Source organism: Hemiscyllium ocellatum, chromosome 13 (genome assembly GCF_020745735.1).
Source record: "Hemiscyllium ocellatum isolate sHemOce1 chromosome 13, sHemOce1.pat.X.cur, whole genome shotgun sequence".
Lineage (NCBI taxonomy): Eukaryota > Metazoa > Chordata > Chondrichthyes > Orectolobiformes > Hemiscylliidae > Hemiscyllium > Hemiscyllium ocellatum.
Window position 1 is genome coordinate 51,301,849 of NC_083413.1, and position 26,830 is coordinate 51,328,678.

At 36.9% G+C, this 26,830-nt stretch overlaps 1 protein-coding gene across 1 annotated transcript in view; it reads left to right on the forward strand.

The window, feature by feature from the left end:
- The window catches only part of zbbx (zinc finger, B-box domain containing), a 35,038-nt gene extending 10,694 nt beyond the window's left edge, over positions 1-24,344 (forward strand). The window contains exons 3-8 of the mRNA XM_060833922.1: positions 2,266-2,362; positions 3,361-3,409; positions 3,490-3,593; positions 9,766-9,861; positions 19,028-19,183; positions 24,288-24,344. Coding sequence (XP_060689905.1) covers positions 2,266-2,362; positions 3,361-3,409; positions 3,490-3,593; positions 9,766-9,861; positions 19,028-19,183; positions 24,288-24,344 — 559 coding nt within the window. The remainder of the gene's footprint in view (positions 1-2,265; positions 2,363-3,360; positions 3,410-3,489; positions 3,594-9,765; positions 9,862-19,027; positions 19,184-24,287) is intronic.
- The last annotated feature ends 2,486 nt before the right edge of the window (positions 24,345-26,830 follow it).

The following is a 26,830-nucleotide window of genomic DNA, read 5'->3' on the forward strand; positions in this document are numbered from 1 at the left end:
CGATGTAACATCATTAGTGAGCTTCTGGATGAAGCACTGATGGGTTGGTCCCACTTTTTATTTATGTGTTTAGGTTTCCTTGGGTTGATGATGTCATTTCCTGTGGCGATGTTATTTCATGCAGTGATGTCATTTCCAGTTCTTTTTGTCAGGGGATGGTGAATGGGATCCAAATCAATGTATTTGTTGATAACATTCCAGTTGAAATGCCATGATTCTAGGAATTCTTGCGCATGCCTCTGTTTGGCTTGATCTAGCATGGATGTGTTGTCCCAGTCAAAGTTGTGTCCTCTCTCATCTGTATATAAAGATACCAGTGAGACTGGGTCATGCCTTTTTGTGGCTAGTTGATGTTCATGTATCCTGGGGAAGTTTGTCCAATATAGTGTTTGTTACAGTTCTTGCAAGGTATTTTGTAAATGACATTAGTTTTGTTTGTTGTCGGTCTCGGGGCCTTCAAGTTAATTAGCTGCAGTTTTAGTGTGTTGGTGGGTTTGTGAGCTACCATGAGGTCTGAGTAGTCTGGTAGTCATTTCCGAGATGTCTTTGGTGTAGGGGAGAGTGGCTAGGGTTTCTGGACATGTTTTGTCTGCCTGTTAGGGTTTGTTGCTGAGAAATCGGCAGACTGTGTTCGTTGAGTACCCATTCTTTTTAAAATACCATTTAGGTGATTTTCCTCTCCTCTTTGTAGTTCCTGTGTGCTGCAGTGTGTGGTGGCTCATTGAAATAATGTTCTAACAGCAAGCAGATAGATTTCTGTTAGGTAATGGAGTTAAAGATTATCAAGAGTATATGGGAATCTGGAATTCAAACTACAAACAGGTCAGCAATAATCGTACTCCACGTCAGAGCAGACTGGAGGTGCCAAATGGTCTACTTCTAATTCCACAGTGACTGTGTTGACTCTTAATCAATTGAATCTTAACATGTTTCAAGTACATGCTTTTCCAAAGTATGATGGCCACACTTGTGGAAGTAAAACATACTATTGAATCCAACAGAAATGTTATCTCCTCTGTTTCTGAAATAAATCTGCAAACTGAGCAAGTTCTTACTGCTTCACCATTTGAAACCCTTCGAGATGATTTTACAAATTATGAAATTTAACTTCAGAAAAAGCTCACTGAGTCAAAAAATACATTTTTCATTGGGATTATCCATTCAATTTGGGGACTGTCTGTAAGTAATTTTAATTAATTTCCATGCTTGCTAAATTTGTGGGTATATCTTGTATTTGCATTTGGCAACTACCCATAAAATGTTTATTGGTTCAGGAGTAAATTGTATTGTCAACTTGCTCTAAAGCAATTTTAAATTGATTGTGATTTTCTGTATTTTCTGTTTGACTTCTTGCAATAAACAAAAAAAGATTTTTAAAATATTCATTTCTGTGTAGTGTGAAATCTGGCCATAATAAATCTTTATAGATATCTGTAAAATGGTTGCTTGCTCCAGATGTCTCCATTGAACGACTTAATACTTATGGTTTTATTTCTTCTTAATATCACCTCGTAATCTGAATTGGTTGCCTCACTGTAGTGTTCAATGGTAAGTGAAAAGTTTTACCGTAGTTTTTAACCATAGTGGCGGCATGGTGGCATAGTGGTTAGCACTGCTGCCTCACAGGGCCAGAGATCCGAGTTCAATTCCCACCTCAGGCAACTCCTGTGTGGAGTTTGCACATTCTTCCCGTATCTGCGGGTTTCCTTCGGGTGCTCCGGTTTCCTCCCACAGTCCAGAAATGTGCAGAGATTAGGTGAATTGGCCACGTTAAATTGTCCGTAGTGTTAGGTGAAGGGGTAAATGTAGGTGAATGGGTCTGGGCGGGTTGCTCTTCGGAGAGTTGGTGTAGACTTGTTGGGCCAAAGGACCTGTTCCCACAATGTAGGGAATCTAATCTTAAAATTCACATAAGAGAAGAACATGGGAATCTAATCTAATTTCACCAGACCATAGTGCTGTCTCTCTCATTAGAGACTGACAACTGATGGCGGTTTAACCTGAGGCTCACCATGTCTCAGGGAAGTGGAGTCCTTCATAGTAACTTTTACTGGTGCAGTAATTTAACCTATGCAGTTTGCATGTAAAGCAAGCATCCGGCTAACTTCACTATCTCCAATCCCACCACCCCCCCCCCTCCCACCCACCCTGCCAGCTGTTCAATCATCACCTGATAATATGCAAGATAAAATAGTTACTGGTATTGAATCATTATAATTTTTAATGGGAGTGCTGCAATTTTGACCTTCATTTTGGGTATTTTAGGCGATCGGGACCATATCATTGGAAGTCTGGACAGATGGGGAGTCTTGTTAATCATGCGCAGGTAGTGCTGAGAAATAAAGAAAATTTTAATCAGAAGGTAAGGAAAGACATCAAATTAAAAGAGATATCATCCTTTGACAGACAGTTTTTTATATGCATTAATTGCTGCATTTGGTTTTGTAACATTTGATGCAATGTTTGAGAAATTCAACTGAGGAATTGTAATAACTGTTATAGAGATAGCCTTATTGGGAATAACTATGGAAATCAAGGAGCCCTTTTAACCGAATGTTTCTATCTTAATGCTAGCTCACTTTTTTGTCCAATCCAATTCTGCCCAAATCTGCTTTATTTATTCCCATGATAGAAATGTAGCTGCACCTCGATGATAGTTGTTGGCACTGGGTGGTAAAGCAATTGAACTGTATTTTATAGTTGTGTCAGTTATTTCACCATCATTATTATCACTCATATGCTGCACCACTTTCAGCTCGAATACATTGCTTCTTCCATCCATCTCTGCACCCCTCACCTTATCCCACTTCCATTCTGATTGCCCAAAATATCCAGTTTCTGGATCACTGGAGGCCAGACATAAATGGAAGAAGTGTGTGAGGATCATGTGGCAGTCTTATTGCATGGACACATGTGGACTTGCCCAGGATGTTTAGATATCTACTGGAAGCAGAATAACTGGTTGTTGGAATAACATGAGCATTGAATGTCATGGCTACAATTGGATGAGGCTGGGGAATGAAAAACTGCTGCAAAATTAGTGACTGGAGATTAATGGGAGCATTGTAACTCAAAGGTTTGCATCAATCTACTCAAAGAGTAGGTCTGCTAATTTTATGTAAGGGATTCTGAGCAGATTTGAGAAGATCTTTGAGAGATTTCCATTTATTTGTTTAAACAGCTTGCAATTAGAATTTTGTCATTGCTAACTTTTTCTTCCAGGTTTGATGGTTACACTTTAAAAAAATATTGATATAACCAGATGCAGTAGTTGTGTGTAAATGGTTGTGCATACACATAATCACTTTTACTGCTCTTCTGCAAAGCAATCCTTTGAAATTTATGTTTATTCTGTCACAGATAACTTCTGGAAAGACAAAAATCAGAATATTGAAGGATCATCCTGAAGGTACAGATATTATATTGATTTGATTTGTGTTAATGCAGGTTATTAGCATATGAATTGCTTTCTCATTCTGCTTATTACAGAGCCTCGGAAACGTGCAATCATCGATGCAGCAGTTAGTGAAACTGAAAATCTAAAAGTTAAGGGGAAATTATGTGGACAGTGTGAGATCAGAAGTCCTGTGCTGGTATGTAAGACAAGCGATATATTGTCAAATAAAATCTGTATTTCGCTTTGTTCGAAATAATAGCTAAGTCAGTGGAAATGTGAAAACTGATGACCTGGTTGTGATGCTTCATTTTAATGATGAGAAGAGCAGATAAAATGCATGTGCGAATTTTGATGTTTATAAAGGATGATTGATTGAGCTTATAAAGCTTATTGATCAAAATAAGTCTGAAATCTAAGCAAACTAAATCACGCACTTTTAACAATTTTACTTTAGAAATGTAATTATTGTCTCTGGTAGTTTGTCTCCGTATATTACACGTGATTAATATCATCGAGTGGTAACATAATATTTCAAATATAGTTTTAAGCAATGTATGTGACAAAAATAAATTCATTCTAACTAGTTTATAGTCCTAATAAGATTATCAGGAAATTAAATAAAAAATAAATTATGAACTGATTTATGAGATGTCTAACTAATAAGATATGTGTACCAGAAATTGTCTGTGAAATTGACCAAATTGAATCCTGGCAAACTATTTGAGAACACAGAGACCCTAGCATAATGTTTTTTATGCGGAGCTGGCAATAGTATTATCCTTCTTAATGATACCAAAGAGTTAACCAAGCCAGTCATTTTTTTGTTCTAACATTCTAATGTAACTAGTTTATCATAAAATCATAAGAAATAGGACCAGTAATCACCCATTCAGATTCTTGAACTTGTTTTGTTATTCAATAAAATAGTACTTGATTTGGTTGTGGCTGAAACTCCATTTACCTACCTGAGCACCAATAACCCTTGACTCTCTTGTAGATCAAAAATCTTTTAACTCAACCTTGAAAATGTTCAGTTATCCAGCCTTCATAGCTGTCTGCAGTAGAGAACAATTCCCAAGAGGTTTCTCCTCATCTTTAATTCGTATAGCAGATCACTTATTTTTGAGATTGTATCCGCTAGTTCTAGATTCATTCACCAGGAGAAACATCATTTAAGCATCTGTCCTGTGAAGTCCTCCAAAGGTTATATGTTTCAATTAGATTATTGTAATGCTGAAAAATGGTATGTTTTGACACAGTTTTTTTTGTCTTGCACTATCAAGACTTTGGCAAGAAATACCACTACAGAGAAAACAGCATTATACTGTATGAGAGGAGAGTGCTAATTGGTTGGAAATGGAATTTTGATAGAGGCACTGTCATGGCGAATGAACAAATTGCATAATGACTGACAGTTAACTACCAAGCTTTCTTTAAGGTTGGAAGTTTTCTTGCTGAGCTGGTACGTTTATTTTCAGACGTTTCATCATGCTAGGTAACATCATCAATGAGCCTCTGGTGAAGTGCTGGTGTTCTGTCCCACTTTCTATTTATATGTCTTGGTCTCTTAAGGTGGGTGATATCATTTCTGGTTCTTTTTCTCAAATGGGGTCCAAGTCAGTGTGTTTATTGATGGAATTCCGATTTGAATGCCAGACTTCAAGGAATTCAAGGAATTCCTGTGTAAGTCTCTGTTTAGCCTGTCCTAGGATGGTTGTGCTGTCCCAGTCGAAGTGGTGTCCTTCTTCGACTGTATGTAAGTGATAATGAGTCATGGTTTTTGGTGGATAGTCAGTCTCTGTGCATCATGGAGGCTAGTTGTCAACCTGTCTGTCTGAATGTAAATGACATTCGTTTTGTTGGTTGTTGGTCCTTTTGTGGCTGTTTCAGTATGTTGGTAGGTTTGTGGGCTAATGGGTCAGAATAGTCTGGTAGTCACCTCCAAGATGTCTTTGATGTACGGTCGTGTGGCTAGAGTTTCTGAGCGTGTTGTGTCTACTTGTTTGGGTTTGTTGTTTAAGAATCAGTGGACTGTGTTTATTGGGTACTCGTTCTTCTTGAATATGCTGTATAGGTATTTTTCTTCTGCTGCTTGTAGTTCCTGGGTGCTGCAGTGTGTTGTGGCCCATTTCAATAATGTCCTGTTAGCTTGAACTGGGCCCAGTTGGGATCCCATGGCGACAACATCTAATTGAGCATACATGGTGCCATTAGATTAGATTAGATTACCTCCATTGAAATTGAACTTAACTGTATGATTTGTTAAGTTCAAAAGTTCAATAGATACTGATTAAAATAATGTTGGTGTATTTATATTGCCATGATACAATGCTGTATGATATGGTTTCCATGAGTGGTACATTCTAGATTGCCTTAAATGTGCATACAGCTATGAAAGGAGGAACTAACAAGTTTATAAAGTGTAGGGTGAGGCTATGCTATCCTATCCTGTTCTATCCCTTCTCACCCCACCCTACCCCATCATATCCTGTCCCATATACAAATCATTTAGTCTAGTGAAATGAGCAAATTTAAACAAAAAAATAAATGTCACATCACAGACAAGCAGATTAGTGATGGGTTGCTGAACAGTTTGCTTTTTTGTCTTTCAACATCTTGTAAAACCTTTGTAACTGGAAGGCTTTATGACTGGTAAATGTTAATAGTATTGATTGTTGTGCTAGTGCATGTTATAAATTAGTTAAGAAAAGAAAATTGTTAGAACATAAATTGGCAGGATGGATTGCAAATTCAGGATGTGGAATCTTCTGGATGCTAGTGTGATCCAGGCAAAGCACATCTGCACTGTCTACAGCATAAGGAGCTTGACATCAGAGTCATTGAGGTGGAGGCCAAACTGCAGACATCGAACAAATCAGGAAGAGGAGAGTTACCTGGATGCTTTCTCCCAGATGGCAGTCAAACTACTTAAGTTCAGTTCTTCTGATTTTGCCAGGGACACACGAACCTGAGTGAAAGTAAGATGGGTGTGAAGACCCAGAAATTGTAATGGAGGAGCCTTAGCCTTTGTAATTGTCCAACGGTTCAAATTTTTGCCGACTGTATGGACGAAACTGATGGTTTTGTGATAAATGAGCAAGTTAACCATAGCATCATGTAGAAGAAGCCAGCTTGGGGTGTGGTGAGTTTGTTGGAATTTAGTGGTATTAAGAGCCAGTTTATCAGGAGATGTACTCTGTCCTTCTTGACTTCAGAGAACTATCTAGTTGACTATGTTGCCTGTGCCAGGATTTGAAATATCTGCTGTGGATTGATGTAGTGTCCGCAGTGAGAGGGTAGGATCCATGTTGTGGTCCATATAAGTAGAGTGAGGAAAGATATGGTGGTGCTAATACAAGCAGTTTTAAAAAACAGAATGCCAAATATGGTAATTTCTGGTTACAACCTGAATTATGAGCAAATTGGTAGAGGGTAAATGTAAAAAATGTTAAAACAGCTAAATGTGTGGGTCCATATTGCTGTGAGAGAAATTATGATTTGTGGGGTACTGACACTAATACTGTGGAAGCTATACCATTAAGATGGCCTTCTACTAAACCATACTGAACTAATGTTGTGATGAATCATAGAACTTGAGTTGTAGAGATGACTTTAAATTCAATAATGGGGTTTGGTGATCAAGTTAAGGAAGATTTGAAAAATTAAATATAGAAGAGAGTAAAGTAGCATTAAGGGATATTACACCCTTGTGTGTGGCAGAAAGGACAGGATGAACAAATATAAAACTACGTCACCAGATAATGTTAGAGGTTACAAAAATAACAAAAAAAAACACAACTAAAGGTTCCATGTCTGCATATTAGCATTTGTGACAAAACTGATGAATCAACAACCCAAATTAAAATGAGTATCGATGCTATGATTGCCATTACAGACCCGTGGCTCCACAGTGACAAATGACTGAATATTCATTGGTACATGATATTTTGGAAGGACAAGTAGTTGGCAGAAAATAGGCAGGTACTTCAGTTAATTAAGGATAATATTGCTTCAAGAATGAAAAATGGTCTTAGTGTAGAATCGGCATGGGTAGAAAAGAGAACTCGTCTATTAAGAGTCACGTGTGGGAGCTGTTTATAGGCCCCCTGCAGGCTGTAGGATGTGATATTCAGTAAGAGATAATGGGTGCTTGTGAGAAAGGTAGAAGAATAATCAAAATCAATTTTAATTTTCAAATAGATTAGATAAATCAGATTGACAAGGTAGCCTGGAGGATGAGTTTGTGGAGGTTTAAGAAATGTTTAAGAGAGCAGGCCACTAGATTTGGTAGAATGCAATGAGACAGGATTAATTAACAACTTTATTGTGAATGTAACCAGACGTGGCAATGATCATACTATGATTGAGTTTCACATCAATTGAGAGAAATAAGAGTAGATTTAAGACTAGGATTTTAAACTTGAATTCAAGGCAATTATGAGAGCATGATGACAACTGGCTGAATGACCTGGGAAATTAGGGATAAGCTAGGAAATGAAGAATGTGTAGTAATGAGTAATTATCAGGTTGCAACATCTAATGAATGAAGTGTTGTGTCTGTGATTGACAGTTTATCTCAATGACTTGGATGACGGGGCCGAATATGTGGTTGCTAAAAATGTTAATGACTCACAGATTGAAAAGTTTGTAAAGTTACGTAGATGGATTACATGAGTGTTAAAAAATTTGGCAGATGGAGTATAATATAGGAAATGTGAACTACTCCACTTTGGCAGGAAGAATAGAAAATTATATTATTTAAATAGAGATTGCAATAATCTGAGATACAAAGGGATCTGAATGCACTAGTATAGAAATCACAAAAATTTAGGTTGCAGGTATAATAAGGTTTTAAGAACGAAAGTGAAATTTGGTGAATTAAAACAATGGCAATTGAACATAGGGTAAGGAATTCTTGCTGGAGTTGTATGGGGTTTTGGTGAGATTACATTTGGAATACCAAAAACAGATTTGGTCTCCTTATTTAAGAAAGAATATAAGGGTTTTAGAAGCTGTACAGAGAAGGGTCACTTGACTGATAGCTGGGATGGATGTAAGGGAGAAGGGCAGGTTATCTGGGTAAGATCGATTAGGCCAGTATCCATTGCAGTTTAGAAGAATGCAGGGTGACGTTATTGAAACCCACAAGGCCTTGAAGAGACCTGATAGACATTGAAAGCATGTTTCTTCTTGCCAAAGTTCTAAAATCAAGGGATATGCTTTAAAAACAATGTGTCATCTGTTTACATGGTGTTAAGGATTTTTTTTCTCTGAAGTTAGAGAGTCTTTGGATCTTTTGCCCCAAACAAAAATAAAATGATTGCACAATTCTGAATTTCAGCATACAATTGATAGCAATATAGTTGAAAATACAGGTCTTCTCAATTTACAGAACAGAATTTACATTGCACTCTAAATTATGTAAAGATTTAAAATCCTCTTTGTTATGTAGCTAATGGCTTGTGGTTGAAGAATGTAAATTATATGGTTTGATTACATGAAGCTGACCTTTCAAAAAAAAGGAATAGCAAGTAAATTTGCAACATTCCTTGGGTTATAATTCCATTTGTTTTACACTCAATTTTATGCTTCAGCGCATGTTAATAGTGTTCTTGGGGAATGTTGCTGTAACTCATGGGGAGAATTGGAGGGAGGTGGTGGGGAGAAGTGGCAGAGAGGTGGGGAGAAATTTTAGTGCAACTCATCTATTATGTTGTTTCGGAATTTTGATATCTGCCTGACTGTAGATGTGATGTATTTATGGATGGATGAATTAATTAGTATTGTTTAATTTATTATGGTTCACGTATTGTTTTGAACATTTTTAAAAATAGTGATTGTTATAAACGTCTTTTAACAATTGTTTCCTCACTTGTTAGATTTTACAAATATTCTAATACTTCAGTAAGAGTACTAATATTCTTTATAGAATTCTAATGAATGCTTGGGAATGTTAATATTCTTATAGTGCTTTTATATTTATTTTTTCTCTCTGTTGTTTTCAAAAATAAATGTGTACTAAGGGTTGATTTAATGAAAATGCTGACAGGATGGACCCTTGCCTACTGCAAGTGTATATCATGAAATCATAGCCGTTTCCCACAATTTCTATCCATTTTTTGTAATAGATAAAACATGTTGAGCATTGTCATAATTCCTGATGTGTGCTCTTAGTGATTTAAGGTTGTCTACTAGAACTTGATTTTGTAAAACAAGCCTAAAGCAGTTCAGTTCCTATTTTGATTCTTGACTACATCTGACCTCAAGAGACAATTGTACATGTATTCTCAGAGAGAGAGATGTAATTTTTAATCATTCGGCACTTCAGCTAGCCTCAACTTTTAAAATGTTTTTTTCACTTTTTAAAGGTTTGTGTGGAGTGTGGAGAGGATTACTGTTCTAGCTGCTTTGCTAAATTCCATCAAAAGGGGGCACTGAAGCTTCACAGATTTTCTCCCTTTCAGGTACCACCAAACTCTTTTATTACATTTTCATAGCATTGTAGCTTAGAGTCTTTAAAACAGTCTTAAATTCTTTTCCATTGTAAATTTTACCTGATTTTAAGATATAGCTAGCCATTCTGAAGTTGATAATGTTTTTTAAAGGTACTGTTTTTGACATTCTACCTTCCAAAGGGAATTCACAAACTGGGATTATCATTCAACAATTTTGTGTTGGCTATAAACAAATGAAATGCCAGCAGTCAAACTTCTGGTGAAGCTTATCTTTGAGGTTATATTAAAGTTTCTACTTTAATTCAGAGACATACCAACACACGTTGGCTGGACTTAAACATTTTAAAAAAAGAAATAATGATTCTTATAAAGCTCTTTTAACAGAATCAATCATTTCTTTTGAAAGGCCTGATGAATTAGTTGAACTTTACATTGCAGTCAATAGAACAGGAAATCAGACAGGTATGTGATGGATAGCATATCTAATATCAATAGTTTAATGCTACTACTGAAAGTTAAAATTAGCCTTAGTGAGTCAAGGTCAAGTATGGTCTTTAGTTTAACTGTTGTTAAGAGGCTGATTGGATGAGGGCATGCAGTGTATCTCTGAGACTAAGTAAAATCATAACACCATAAGATGTAGGAACTGAAGAAGGCCATTCAGCCCATCAAGTCTGTTCTGCCTTTCATGGCTGACCTGATAATCATAGACTCCACTTTCCTGTTTCTTCCCCATAACTTTTTATTCCCTGACTGATTAAAAATCTGGCTATCTCAGCCTTGAGTATACTTAGTAATCCTGTTTCAACAACCCTCTGCGGTAAAGAATTCCATAGGTTCAGTACCCTCTGAGAACAGCAATTTCTCTTCAACTCTGTCTTAAGTGTGCAACCCATTACTCTGAGATTATGCCCTCTGGTCCTAGACTGTCCCACAAGGAAAAACAAATTTTTACAAAGAAATCATGTGTTTCTTTAAATTCACCTCTCATTCTTCTATATTCTAATGAATACGTGCCCAATCTACTCAACCCTTCCTCTTGAGACAGACCCTCCATACTTGCTGTAAGCCTTTGAACTTGACTCCAATGCCAATATATCTTTCCTTGGATAAGGAGCCCACAACTGTTCATAGTATTTCAGCTGTGGTCTGATTAGTATGTTGCCTAGTTTTAGCAAAACCTACCTTTTTTATATTGCATTCCCTTTGAAATGAAGGCCAAATTCAATGTACCTTCCCTAGTGTTTTTGTGATTCATAGATGAAGATTCCAAAATCCCTCTGTTCCATATCTTTCTCCATTTCGATAATATTCAGCTCCACTATTTATCTTGCCAAAACGCATAACCTCACATTTCCACACATTATATTCCATCTGCCAAGTGTTTTTGCCCATTTGCTTAACCTATATGCTTTATGTCCCTATATACCTCTGCAGACTCTGTATCATCTTCACCATTTGCCTTCCGACCTATTTTTGTGTCATTACAAACCTGGCCATAATGCATTCACCTTCCTCTTCTAGGTTATTAACTTATATTGTAAATAGTCATGATTCCTGCACTGATCTCTGTACTAGTAGGTAAAAATATCCCTTCATCCCAACTTGCTTTATTCTATTAATTAGCTAATCCTGTATCCAGGCTGAAAATGTGTTGCTGGAAAAGCGCAGCAGGTCAGGCAGCATCCAAGGAGCAGGAGAATCGACATTTCGGGCATGAGCCCTTCTTCCTGAAGAAGGGCTCATGCCTGAGACGTCGATTCTCCTGCTCCTTGGATGTTGCCTGACCTGCTGCGCTTTTACAGCAACACATTTTCAGCTCTGATCTCCAGCATCTGCAGTCCTCACTTTCTCCTAATCCTGTATCCATGCTAATATAGTGCCTGCAGTAGCATGGACTCTTAAGTGGTCTAAAATGTACCTTATCAAATGCCTTCTGAAAATTCAAATTATATTACGTGCACTGCTTCTTCCCCTTTATCATCCTTCTTGTTACCACTGCAAAGAATTCCATTAAGTTTGTAAGTGTAAATGCAATGTTGAAAAAGTGGAACATATATATTAAATATATTGATCTGATTGACAACTGGGTTTTGGATGACTTCGGGATTTATGGATGCAAAGGTGTGAAGACGAGCCTGGAGTGTGTGTGAAGACACATATGAGGGGCTGTGATAGGGTCAAAATCAGGTAATCTTTCGAAGGTGGAAATAGTGCGGTTGGCAGCACATCTTAGGATCAAGTATGACACTAAGATTGCAAACAGACCGGCTTAATTTCAGACTGATGCCAGAGATGCCAGCATATTAGCAAAGGAATTGAGTTTATAGCATTACAAGTAAAGCATAATTTATATATCAAATCTGTTTTTCTTTAAAATTTCACATGTTGAAATGCATTACAGAAGATATTAAGAAATGTCAATATTTTCTCTCAGCTTGCTCTCCTGCCTCTATAAAGGCAGCAGTAAAGTTAGCTTTAGATTTGTCTTAGTTTTTTGGAGCTGTTTTTGAGGCAGTTTAGAAATAAGGCATAATGCTGCAACTGCTGAGAATCCTAAATAAAACAAAGCAACTTCAGATGGATTTATACCTGACGTGTTAACTGATTAGCATTTTATTGACAGATACTACCTGGCCCTCAGGCTGTCCCCAGCACTCTTTTTATGCAACTATGGCTTTTCTCTGCTGCACCTTTTTCCTTGCATTCTGCCTTTGTCAAGAGAAAAATCTGTCCCACTTTGCTGGAGATATAATAATTGTCAGTAAATGAATCAACCATCAATATTTTTGCTCTGAGCAAAGTCAGACTGAATTCACATTTCTAAATATTCACTCCCTCCAATTTTATTTTGTAACTATTCAATTCAGAAAGCTTTGATTAAAGAATTTAGGAAGATAGAAATTTTCTTTGTAACACTCATTGTGGTTAACTAGCTACTGATTACCTGGAAACATTGAGATTAAGCCAATCTGTTTGCTGCATTAGTGTCATGTTTGATCTCAAAATGAGCTTCCACCCTCATGTTTGTGTCATTGCTTAGACCATCTATTCCCACCTCAATAAGATTACCCTGTTTTAGCTCCTCATTTATACCTTCATCTCTGTGCCACTCGGTGCAAGTTGCAATGCAATTCTGAATTCAACTATTCCAAAGCACTCCAGGCATGATTCTCCGATTCTGCCCTCTGTAAACCTTGAGTCATCTCAAACTCGGTTGCCTGTTTCTTGCTTCCAAGTAAGTATTTTCCCTATCATGTTGGCTCATTGACTTACATTGGTCCAGGTCAAGCAATGTCTTGACTTTAAACTTCTCATCCTTGTTTTCAAATCCTCAACAGTCTTTCGCATCTTTCATTAGTAAGTTCCTGCAACCTCACAACCTTCTGAGATGGATCTCTCCCTCTAATTCCAGCCACTTGAGCAATCTTAATTTTAATTGCTCTACCATTGTTGACTGCCTCTTTGGTTACTGAGGACTCAATCTCTGAAGCTGCCTTCTTACACTTGCCACCTCAGTTAACTTAGTTCCCTCCTGAAAACACTCCTTAAAGCATATTGCTTTGAGTAATATTTTGAGAATTTGATATAATATGCTCATGATAAATTTTGCACCTCTGTTGTACATTGGGGCATTTCACTATGGTGAAGGTGCTATACAAATATAAGTTGTTGTATGCATTGCTGTTCTTTTGTGTGTTTCTGTAATTTCTTCCCTTAAATCTTGTTTCTCTTTATGTCTTTTCTTTGTTGGTCATATGTTATTACTCAAATTTTTATGGCAAACTGTGTTGTGTGAACACAGAAGGACCTTCGAGGGACATTTGACTTTTATTCTCATGCTAAGAAGGGCGCAGTGGATGGCAATATGCTGATGTGTGACTTGAAGGAGGGGAGAGAAACACTTTTTTATAGAGCTGGTAGACATGAGGGCTATTAATGCCTTGGATTGTGTTGTAGTTCTGTTTTGTGGTTGGGTCCGAAGGGTGACTTTGAGGTAGAACTGATGAAATATAGGAAAAGGCCAACCTTTTTGAAGTTTAATGAAATTGAAGTGTATGATATAAGCTATTTAACAGTCCAACAAACTTTACTTCTTTAAGAAGGATCAGTACTCCCAAATATGATAAGTTTCACGTACTTTTGTCAAAAGAGTGTCACATCAAAAATGTTACAACACACATACCAATATTCATTTTGGAAATGAAATGCTGTTCAAACAATATTTAGGGAACTTCAGGACCACATTTGGCTAATTGGGAAGCATAATTAGGTGTGACATTTCCAAATACTTAAAGTACTGTTCGTGGATTTACAGTTGTTAGAGTGATTTAATTTAAAATTGATTTTAATCTAGTAATGATTTAGAAGATACTTAAGCAGGTTTTATTCTTGTATAGGTGGTCTCAGACTGCATGTCGTGCTCTAATCAGCTGACACCTGGAGAGATTAGTTAGATGATCATTTTAGGGGAAATTCAGTGCTTTTTTTTCTCTTAAACCACTGCTGTTCATACTACTTATGACTCATTTCTGTCATTAATAGAAAACATCTGTACCAGCATAAAATGTGGGCATATTTTGTTGTCTATGACAAAATGCATGAAGTTTCTTTTTAACAGTGGAGACAGTGGGTGATGATGGAGGGGTGTTTTTCAGATTGGAGGTCTGTGGAGTGGTGTGCCACAAGGATTGGTGCTGGGTCCACTGTTTTTTGTCATTTATATAAATAATTTGGATGTGAACATAGGAGATACGGTTAGTAAATTTGCAGATGACACCAAAATTGGAGGTGTAGTGGACTGCGAAGAAGTTTACAAAGGGATCTTGATCAGATGGGTCAGTGGGCCAAGGAGTGGCAGATGGAGTTTAATAACGATAAATGTGAGGTGTTGCATTTTAGAAAGGCAAGTCAAGGCAGGACCTGTACATTAATGGTAAGGTCTTGGGGAGTTTTATTAAACAAAGAGACCTTGGAGTACAGGCTCATAGTTCCTTGAAAGTAAAGTCGCAGGTAGATAGGATAGTGAAGAAGGCGTTTGGTAGTCTTTCCTTTATTGGTCACAGCAATGAGTACAGGAGTTGGGAGGTCAGGTTGCAGCTTACAAGGCATTGGTTAGGCCACTTTGGGAATACGGTGTGCAATACTGGGCTCCCTGGTTTGGAATGATGTTGTGAAACTTAAAAAGGTTCAAAAAAGATTTTACAAAAGATGTTGCAAGGGTTGGAGGATTTGAACTATACGGGAAGGCTGAAAGGCTGTGGTTATTTTCCCTGGAGTGTCAGAGGCTGACCTTATAGAGGTTTGAAAAATCAAGAGGGGCATGGATAGGCTAAATACACAAGGTATTTTCCCTTGGGTGGGGTAGTCCAGAACTAGAGGGCATAGGTTTAAGTTGAGAGGGGAAAGTTTTAAAAGATACCTGAGGGGCAACATTTTCACACGGAGGGTGGTGCATGTGTGGAATAAGTTGCCACAGGAAATGGTGGATGTCGATATAATTACAACATTTAAAAGGCATCTGGAGGGATATGTGAAGAGGAAGGTTTTAGAGAGATGGCATGGATGAATTGGACCGATGGACCTGTTTCCATGCTGTACATCTCTGACTCTATGGTTTTCATGCATAAAATGTTAGTGAATAAGTTGCTACTTGCTTCCATCATGCAAAAGCAAAAGCATCATGTATTTTCAAATCAAGAAAGCTTATGTAAGCAGATGGCTGCTAATAATGGTATTTTCTGCATTTGTTGTAACTAAAATGTAGTAATTATTATACATATACAGATTCAAATCTTGTATCAGCGACTTATAAACATAGCATGCATTGTATAATTTGTGGTTACATAACTTAATTAATATTTTATTTTTCATGCAAACACACCTCTTATCGGGGCATTGGTGAACATCAGAGAAACCTCAATCTTAAATCTTCTCTGAAGTTTTCTCCTGTTCTGTATTTCACTCAGTTTTTTTTACTTATGTGTTGATTACAAATAAAACTGTTCAACTAATTTTCATTTGGGTTCTGGAAAACACACCACCATACATTTCCATTGTTCTCAAACTGTACACTCAATGCATTTCTGACATGGCACTTTTGTCTTTACACACCAGGGTCAGGTTCATAGTGCAGTTTATGAACCAGGCCGGAGCTGTGTAGGAACAGACGTAGGTCAGTTAGAAGGATTGCTTCAGTTTTTCAACAAAATATCTAAGCTCTTACCTGCATTTAAAAGAATCCTAAACGTCACTTGGCACCCTTTCCTTAGGCTATGCCTCCCTTGCCACCTCTATGCTCCCCATGTATCCTCATGTTGATGGAGGATGACATATGTATTTTCCTCTGATTCCATGCAATATTAATGAGAAAAAATACATTGCTTGAGAGGATAAAGTAAACTGTTCACTATCTCAGGAAATTTTTCACATTATAGTTTTTGTGAAAAGAAATGCGTTCTGTCATGTGAAAACATTTTGCAATACCTTGTTATTCTTTCCAAATTAATTGAATACTCCTTTTTCTGAAACCCATTAAACATGAAACCTGATGTATTTCCTCATCAAACTACTCAGAGATGATATTACAAGTGTCTGGAGCAGGTGTTTCTTGAACTTGGGCCTCCTGACCATGGGATGGGGACACTATCACTCCGTCACAAGAGTCGTCTAGTACATGAAATTAGAAAAGCGTTCAGAATTACCATAACTGAGTAAACAAATACTGGTATTTTGGACTTTAAGAAACTGCAGGTACCAATTTCACTTTCAAATCATAGTTTTTGTTAATCAATGTAAGGAAGCAGGTTATGTCAAAAACAGATATTTGTTTTACCAAAGTTTTGAAATCACAGCAAAAAGGTCTGACAGGGCATTTTGTAACATTTTCCACTGCATCATCCATTTCCACACTGGAAAAGCACTTTTACCAAAATGAACAATTGTAAAAGGCTGGCTAATTTAAGGGTCAATTAACTTTTATAGGATGTTTCCCAATAATGAATAGCTGTATTAATGCAGATCTATATTGCAATGCATCATTTAACAGTAACATTTCAAAGTTGGAAAATGCTAACTTTTTTGCATGGTCCAGAATTATGTCTTTTCATTTCCTTCACATATTCTCAGACCTGAGGTGCTTTTAATAGGTTCCCAATACCCAGTACCACCAGACGAAATCATGTGCAGGCAGAAATTTTTGTTGCCCATTTAAGGTGGGAAAGCTGATCTTGTTGATAGGATTCAAAACATGCACCTGCCTATGTAATCCTCATCCACGAAATGCCAAAGGGAAATTGATGCAGAGACAGGAATGTGAAGAAAAAATGGATTTACTCCATAAAAAGTAAGTATGGCCATTCATGCATTAAAATATACTCTTATACCTAGGTGAAAATTCAGTCCATTAATTCAATTGAAAATCCAATATTGCTGCCAAAGACCATTAATTTTTACTACTAGGCACAACATATATATCTAGCCCTAAATTCAACATTGTAATTTTTTTTTGAAAGAATGCTCCAAAAAGACCCTGAGCATGCTATCAGCATTCAAGTATAGTCCCAAATTAATGGTGCAAAAGATGCCCATGGCCACCTGATTTCTATATTGATTCAACAACTTTGTAACTCAAACAAATTCTGTTCATACTCACCAGGGAAATAAGAAAAATAAATTGAGTAATTGTATCTTTCTGTTTTTTCATTTAGAAAGGGAAAGAAATGGAGCAGCATGCATAAGTGCTCCTCTTGAGTTTGGAATATGCATAGGTAGCTCATGTGGAGAAGAACATCACTGGTATTTTATGTCCTGTTTCATTTTGTATACTCTGTACTTCAGTGTTATATGGGCATATTAACAAAATAATTCACAGAATCAGAGTTGTAACGATGCAGAAGAAGGCTATTTCATCCATCATGTTTAGCTTGGCTGTCTGAGCATTGTGACTTGGTGCATTTTTCCTCTCTTTTCTCTCTAACCCTGTACATTTTTTAATTCAATTAAACATCCGATACCCTCTTGAATGCCTGAATTGAACCTGCCTCCACCACACTTCAAGTAGCATATTCCAGAGCCTGTCAGATTTTCTTGCATTTGCCTTTTATAAACTATTTTAAATCTGTGCTTCTCATTGTTAATCTTTTAAGAGTGGATCACCTTCTTCCTATCAACTCTGTACAGAACCCTCATTATTTTGGAAATTTTGCTTAATTCTCCTGTTAGTAGTTTTTCCTCTATCGAAATATTGTTACATCAATTTCCCTAAGATTACTATATTTTATAACCAAATGAATCTTGTCTGGTGACTATCTATTCATAATGAACTTAAATTTTCATTCCGTTATTGACTTTTCTTGATAAAGAAAGTCCAAATATTTTATTTTAATGCTGTTTTCTCTGGTGTACATGGAGGAAGTCTTGTGGCACAGTGGATAGTGTCTATCTCTGAGCAAGTAGTTCCAATTGCAGGACTTGCCTGCCATGGAAGGTATGTCCATAACATAGCCATATTTTGGTTGAGCATCAATTCTGTCTAAAATACCCAGCGACAGGGAGTAAGTATGGGCGAGTCTCTGATCACCCATGTTATGTAAAGAAACTGGATTGTTTAATATCGGTATCCATAACTGCAGGCTACAATATGTAAAACTATATATTGCCACAGGAGCTAGTTGGCACAGCTAGCTGGATGGCTGAAGTGGATCTGATTTGTGCAAACAGCATGGTATTTGATCACCATTTCTGCTGGGATAGCTTTGGTACTTGCCTCCTTTCCCTATGCATGGTAAAGGCAATGGTATTGTGGGTTAGACTTGTCTTTGTGGCAGAGAACTGAAGAAGTGATGAGCATGTGGAATGAAGCAAATGTTGCAGGGTACAGTGTAGCTGCTTATGTTATACTACCTGAAGTTATCTTTGGCCAGAGTCACATTAACTTTCATGTAGATATTTTCAGTCACAAGATCTATTGTGTTGTTAGTTTTAGGTCATTTTGTTCTATTATGTTTGAAGATGTTTTTTGGAGAAGGTTTGGAATATTTATGAGGAATAACTGAATAACAAATGACTTAAAAACCCAGGAGGGAATGATGATCTAACATAGCCCTTATTAAGCTGCCTCTTTTTAAACATTTCTTTTATTCAATAATGTCATTCATTTTTATAATATTGACAGGCAGAGGAACATGCATCAAGCAATTCATTGCATTTAGTCAGCCAATTTAAAAAACAAATTGAATTGGACCCACCTGTGAATACTAAGCAGTTTCTGAAGAAACATTTTTCACTAAGGAAGTCTTCATCTCAAATGGCCGCTCCACAACATGTTGAAGTAAGTTTTTTGAATTCAAGACTTTATGAAGGAAGGGCCTCATTTTGATGCATACTTGCATGCCCTTTTACTTTGAGATTAGTTTTATATTGGAAGTGTGGTAGGATTCTGAAACGTGTCCTCTGCAAACCCTCCAGAAAGGCAGCATTGAATTTAAAAGCATTTTGTCAAATACTGAGGGCAAAAGTATCTTTATGAATTGTAGCCCATAGGTGACACCACTTGAAGTTCACCTGTGATTAGTTCTGCTTCACAGAGATGGTTATGATGAGTTGCGTGATCAAGGTTGCTTGTGGAAAGGTTTTGTATTCAAATAGTTGAATATCTTTTGCATGCTGGGTACTGTGATTACAGATATGTCAAGTCATACTATGCAATTGTCTGATTAATGTAATTATCCCTCAAGGGCTTTTCATTTTTTCACAAGTGGATCCCATGTATTCTGAAAAAAATCCATCCACTCTGTGTATGGTGGCAGCCATTTTGTATTTCCATTGCACATTTGCAATTTGGATGAGGATCGAAGCCATCATAAGTAACTGTTTACAAAATGTGTCAAATGCTCAGCCAAAAATATCTTAATGTTCCTTTCCTCCTTGCATGATTGGTTGATCCCATTAGTTCTCAGCTTCAGTTATTTTAAATCTCTCAACATTACCCCCAGAGCTTAGGGCCTACAGGTTAGTTATGCCAACTATTGTGATGCATTGTCCTTCAGTTGAAGCCAGATTGGTAAGATGACACCCTTAATTTCCCAAGTAATCTGTACTTCGATTACACACCATCATCTCCCACCTTTGTATTGTTTTGTTTCCTTTGCATCTCAACATGCTGCCTCCACACTCAACAGTTGACTTCCCCAACCTGGCTGATGCTGCAATGGATCCTGATAACCTCCCTGGACATTAACTAAACAGATCTCCCGGAGTGACCACGTGTGTGCCCTGACTGAATTGGAAACCAAGCCTGATTTGGTGAGCTACCAAATCCCTGACTGATCTCTGCACATTTCAATGTCTTTCTATGAATTCTCAGACTGATTATAGTGGACCTGAAGGTCTGACCTTGGTCTAATCCCCAGACTGTAATGATGTAGGATCTATGACCCTGACCACCTCAAGCACCTGATTGATCATGTCAAAGCCCTGGACTGGAATTTGGGTATGGCATGACTGCCAAACTGATAATTAGTCCACCAAAACTTTTAGACATGGCTGTTTGATTTACGCTTGTGCAGTATGTTTCCTGCATAAGGAGCTGGCACATAGTACAAGCTTGACATTAACAGGGCATGGTACTATGCCGAAATCTTAACAGCCCCTTAAATGATCACTGCTGATCACCATGAGCAGTCTGGCTTTGTATGTGTGCTATAAGGCAAAGCAAGAAAGATGGACTCTGAGCCTGTAAATTCTCACTGAGGCTACAATGTGCAAAGGCAGGCAAGGCAGACATGTAGTGAGTGTCCATGTAAGTGCAAAATGGGTGACAGCAAGCTAAAAGCCCTGAGATTTACCTTGTTTCCACAATGAAATAGGTGCACATTGTAAGGGAGGAGAAAGTTTAAAAATATAGTAATACTTAGAAATGAATGTTCTGGTCAAACTGGAGCTTCATTTTGAAGTATACAAGATAGTTCAGACCAGTATTTGTCATTCACAAGTTTTACTGTTTCTTTTCCTCCCCCTTCTGGGATGGCAGAAGCATTCCAATAATTTGTGTTGGTGTGCTCAGAAATGCAATCTTTAAGTAGTGGGTAGACTGATGATGGGGTGAAGGTAGTTGCGAGTGTGAAGTCAACATCTTTGAATGAAAGATGCAGGTGGTTGCTGCTCATGAAGTGTGTTCTGAGATATTGGGGAATGTTGCCCAAGGTGGAGGCCTAGAAAAGCAGACAACAAGCTGGGCCCATTGGGTATCTGCTCACACGTTCATGTCAGGAATTATCACTGTCTAGTCTCTATACACTGTCTATGAAAATAACAAATTATGTATAAATGTGGTGAGATTAGACAATAATGAGGTATTGATAGATGCAAATAGGTAATTTAAAATAGTAGGAATTAGTTTACAACTTCTCCCTACAAGTCACCTGAAAGGTTGAAAAATTTGTTACATTTTCAAAAGAAATCTGATGATGTTTTGCATATTATAAAAAACTTTGAAGACTTCAATCAAATTCACTATCAATAAATTGTTTGAGTCTTCCCACATTTGGAGAATAAATTGCACATGAATCAGAATTGTTCCTGACACTCTTATGACTTGATTAAAATTTAGATGAATCATTTCAAAATATAAATCACATCATGTACTCTCTACGATTGACCTGTATGATGGGTGCAACATTAAGTTGTAAAACTCAGTCCCTGCACTTACGGGATTTTAAAAGAAATAGTTTTCTTAGTAATTATTAATAATACAATATTTAATATAATATACTATATCAATAAGATTTACTTATATATTTTCAATATCATAGGGTGCCCAGTTGGAGTAGTATCTTAAAATAGGAAAGTGAGGGAGAAGTATTTTAGGAACAACCAGTGTAGTGCAATTAAAAATGTGATTTCTTGAGTGACCAGAATGAGAGGAGCATAAATATGGTTCAGTGTTGGAAAGCTAAAGGTTGATGTGAAAACAAGGATTTCTCTTTTGACATTGAAGTATTGTGTAACTGGAAGTTAGTGTAAATTAAAAAATGCAGGATAATGGTTGAATAGAACTATGTGCAAGTTAGGTGAGGCAGATATTTGGATGACCTTGCGATTATGGCAAACAGATTGTGGGAAGTCGATCAGGAGTATATTGGAATGATCAGGCCTAAAGGTAATAAAAGGATGGATAAATGTTCTAACAAAAAATTATGTGAGGCAGGTATGAAGTCATGGATTTGAAAATAGCCAGTCATGATGATGATTTGAACATGTTTTTGAAAACTTGCAACAGTCAAGTATGACAACAAGTTTGCTTTTCAGTCTGTATCCCTGTTTCTTTACTGTCTGCGTCAAAATTCTAGAACTCCCTTCCTCAGAATACGGCAACTATACCTAGTCCACATAACTGCAACAGTTCATGAAAGTTCACCACCCCCCTCTCAAGGGCTATTAGAAATGGGCATTGCCTTCATTCCATGAAATAATAATAGCAATACTTGAATTGCCAACAGTTTAGATTAGCATCAGACAGGAGGAGGAGTGGCATGGTTGCTTCTAATGGTGGGGATCATCTCTTATTGCCCTTGAACTGAATGATTTGATAGGTCGTTTCAGAGCACAGTTAAGAATCAATCACATTATTGTACAGGCCAGAGCAGATAAGGATGACAGATGTCTTTCCCAAAAGGATATTAATGAACTAGATGGGTATTTATGATAATTAGCAATGGTTTCATGATTGTCATTACGCTAGTTTTTTAATTCCTTTTTTTATTATCGAATTGGAATTTCACTACTTGCCGCAGTGAACATTATGGCTTTCGGATTTTGCATTACTAGCCCAGTGACATTACTTCTACACATTACTCTCCATTGCAGGTGATTCACTTGTTACAATTAGATAGGTCAGAATACTGGAGAGACAAAATTAGGAGTACATTTTCTGATGCTCTATTAAGTGGTGCAGCAATGTACAAATCACAAAGTCAGACCTTCAGCTTCTTGCCTGACTGCTATTTTGTTATTGCTGTCAAATAGTACAATTATTATCTTAATATTAAAGTATACTAAGAATTCCCATGACAGATTTTTAAAAGTTGTAGATCCATTTATATTTTTTTTTGGAAAGCAGACCTTTTTATCAAGTCTCGGTATGAATTTCAGTCTGAACATTTTTTGTTTAGCTATATTGGACATTATTAATGAAGGTTTCATTTTATTAAAGGGGCAACTTGGGCTTTGCCATCTGCAAGCTGAGCTTCAGACATACTCCAGGACAATTTATAGCTGTGAAGATATTGGTAGTCTTAATCTTTTATGCCATTGAGCTCTTCTAGGAAATTGTAGATGCCATCAATCACTTCACTTTCCATAACTGCTTAAAATTTAACAAATAATATCATGTTTGCCCTTCGTAACATCATCATAAATTCCAAATAAACAGCTTCCAGCAACTTGCAAAGGTGTTATGATCCCAATTGATCGTAATATTTGACAAGTCAGATCTCAGAGTGAAGTTTGATTTAATGTATAATTTTTATTATTGAAACTATGCATCACTAATAAAACACAAACCTCCATTATAATCCCCATTAAAGAGATGCATAATTCATCTATTTTTAGATTAGATTAGATTCCCTAACCGAAGAGTAACTCACCCAGACCCAGTTTTCTCCATCTAACTTGTCTTTTATTCTCCCTTCCAAAATGAACTACACATTTTCCCACATTATACTCCTCTCACCAACTTCTTTTCCCGCTGACTTAACCTCTCCCCATAAAGTGTTTGTATCCCTCTCAACGTGTCTTTCTACATATTTTTGGTTCATTGGCAAATTTGGTTACAGTACATTTGCTTCCTTCCTCCAAGTCATTCCCATATATTGTAAACAGTTGTGATCCCTGTGGAAGAGGTTGCCAACCTGAAAAAGAACCCATTACTTCCATGTGCTGCTTCCTACCAATAGCCATTCTCAATCCATGCCAATATACTCTCTCCAACATAGGTTTTATCTTATGGTAACCTTATGGTACCTTGTTGAATGACTTCAACCCATATTTGATGTAAATCATCCAGATTCTGATATAATTGATTCAAAAAATTTTAACTACCCTACCTGTTTGGATTTTCATGTAATTATGAAATGTTCCAAGTCTCAAGTGATAGACCATCATAAGCTAAAAGTAGGAAATTGAAGCTGACAAAGCTTTAACATCTAAGTTTGCATTTGTTTTTTCTAAATTGCAAATGTTTATGTAATACTACATGCCTGCTGCATAAATATTAGGAGGCTCCTGTGTTACAGTGGGAATTTCTGAGCGAAGAATCATAACAGCTCTGAACAGGTCGATTAAAAATATCTATAAGTTTGACAGTTTGGAATAAGTTCAGTACTAAAACATTTAATATTTTATAATTTCTCATATTCTTTAGGTTCTTAACATAGAGCAAGAAGATGGTGAGTCAACGGTTTGTGAGCAAAGCATCAGAGCAGACCATTTGAACAGTAACTCATTACTAAATGGCACCTTTGATGAAGAACAGTCTTTGCAATCTTTCCAAGAAGCACTAAAAGAATGGAAGGAGAGAAAACCTAGTGAAGCACATTGGTCACCCAAAATGTTTTCAGGTAGAAATTATCATGGCACTTCTATTTTAAGAACTCTACCAGTTTACAGAAAACAACTTTAAATGTGATTTATCGATTAAGTAAATCACAATTTTCTGTCAATTATTGAAAGGTGAAAGCATTGTTAAATTTGTCAAATTGTCATGATATTAACCTGAAATATGGACAAGAAAATAACTTGAAATGAATGAAGTTGCGAATTTTATTATGCCACTGTCAACAAAAGATTTGCATTCATACCTCTTGTATGCAGTGAATTATATACTTTTCTTCCTCTGTTTTTCTCTCTCCCTCTCACTTGCTTTCTCTCTCACCTCAGTCCTATCATATCAGTGTGGCTGTTTCTCCCCTGTAAGTGTGTTAACTGAAATTTGACTGGCTCAATAGGTCTTGCATGAACATTCAAAACTGGGTGGAGAGGGCTTTTTCAGAATCAATTCAGTGGTGATCAAGAAACACTGTTCTGCTGATCCAGCAGAATCTAGACTGATTTTGTGCAAGTAAACTGTTTATTCATTGGGCACGTTGGCTTTATTTTCAAGTATGACTCTGGTTAAAACAAGGTTACCAACTCTGATATTCAACTGATCTCAGGCCTTGAAAGTCAGCAGATGCAAACATTGTCCCAGAAGACATGATTCCTGTCGTAAAGCCGAGGTTGCAGATAGCAACACTGCCAGACGCAGTACGAGGCATCCCACAAGGGAGCTGCCAATCTGGTGAAGCTGTAGAACAAGGATCTGTGCATGCTAAACATCAGAAGCAGTATAAAATCAACAAAGAAAAGCAATCCCATAACTAATTATTCAGATCAAGGTTCTCCCACTTCCAGTTGTGAATGATGGTGATCAATAAACATTTAACCAAAGGGGGAGGAGTAGGCTTCAAACGCATTTACATCCCAAATGTTGGGGATGCGTGAAGCATAAATATGCTTGAATTGGTTGAGCAGTTGTTTCTGAGTTGTTTATCTTATATAATTCAAAATAAAAACAATATAAATTATAATTACAAGATTGTGAGCACTAAATACCATACATCTTTGCATGTAAGTCACTTTTTTAGAAGAATGTTTTGGACCAAAAATCAGCTGGGGGTCCACTTTTACTTGGGTGATGTTTTTGAGAGGTTGCCCAAATGAAATTCGAAGATTACTGCAATGGGCTAAAGTTGCAAAGCAATAACACTAAAGAATTACTTTTAACTCATTCATAAAGTAATGCCTTAAAAATATTGAATAAATAAAAACGAAACTTAAATGCATAACTGTTGCAAGCATTTAGGTACCAGTATAAGTCTACACAGTATTGTTTGTTGTGGTTTATTATTGCCTGGGGTTATATTTTACTCAGGAAACATAAGAATTGTTCAAGACTCCATAAACATTTAATTTTTGAAAAACTATAAGTAACCTGGATTTAATAATACTATCTTGATCTTATCCTCTCTACGTCATGTCTCTGTTTTATGTGCAGAACTGTGCCTTCTCCTCCATGCTTAATGCCATTATAGAACAGATGCTAAGTATAATGTTAGGTGCTCCCTTAGGATAAGTTATGGCTCATTTGGTTCACCCCAAATAAAACTAGAACCTAGCAAATACATAATTTGAGGAGCAGTGTTAGCAAAATCATGCCATTGGAAAAGCTGTATCTTGATGACACTGCCTTTACTTATATAGGCCTCTAACTATAAACAGTTATGAACATTTTCTTTCTGCAAGACTATAAACATTGCTTTTGGAGCATATATTATCAGTTGTTGATTGGTAATAGAACCTTCACTGATTATCATGGCAGGTCAGTGACTTTGTCATACGATTAATTGCAAAACAGTTCTTTGCAGCAGAAACAGTGCAGATAGACCAGTACATTATATTTAGTAAGCCACCATATAGCTGTTCACTCCTTTTAGTACTTGAACTTAATAATGTTATGTAACACCATGTGCATTCTAAATTTTAAACGTGAATGCCAGATTTGAGAAGCCAAACAAAGCCATGGAGATTATTGTAAATTGTTGAGGTGGTGATACTTAAAGGAAGATTTTTAGGTATTGGCTTAAATGTGCGAATAGAATGACAACAGAATTTATAGTAAAATGGAAGACTCACTTCTTTCACAGTGACAAATCTGTCAGTAGTTTGTTGATACTTTAGAACGCCCTGTACAGAACCTGGCAGAAATCATTCTCTATGAAATACCAATAATTTGAAATAATCCATATCGCAGAAGCATACTTTCGTCCTTGAAGTGACAGATGTTATCATGAAATGCCCAGGAGCAGGGATTATGGAAATGTTACATGATTAAAGCTGCGCACTACCTCTCTGAGCTGATGGTGGTATTTGGAAGCTGTCA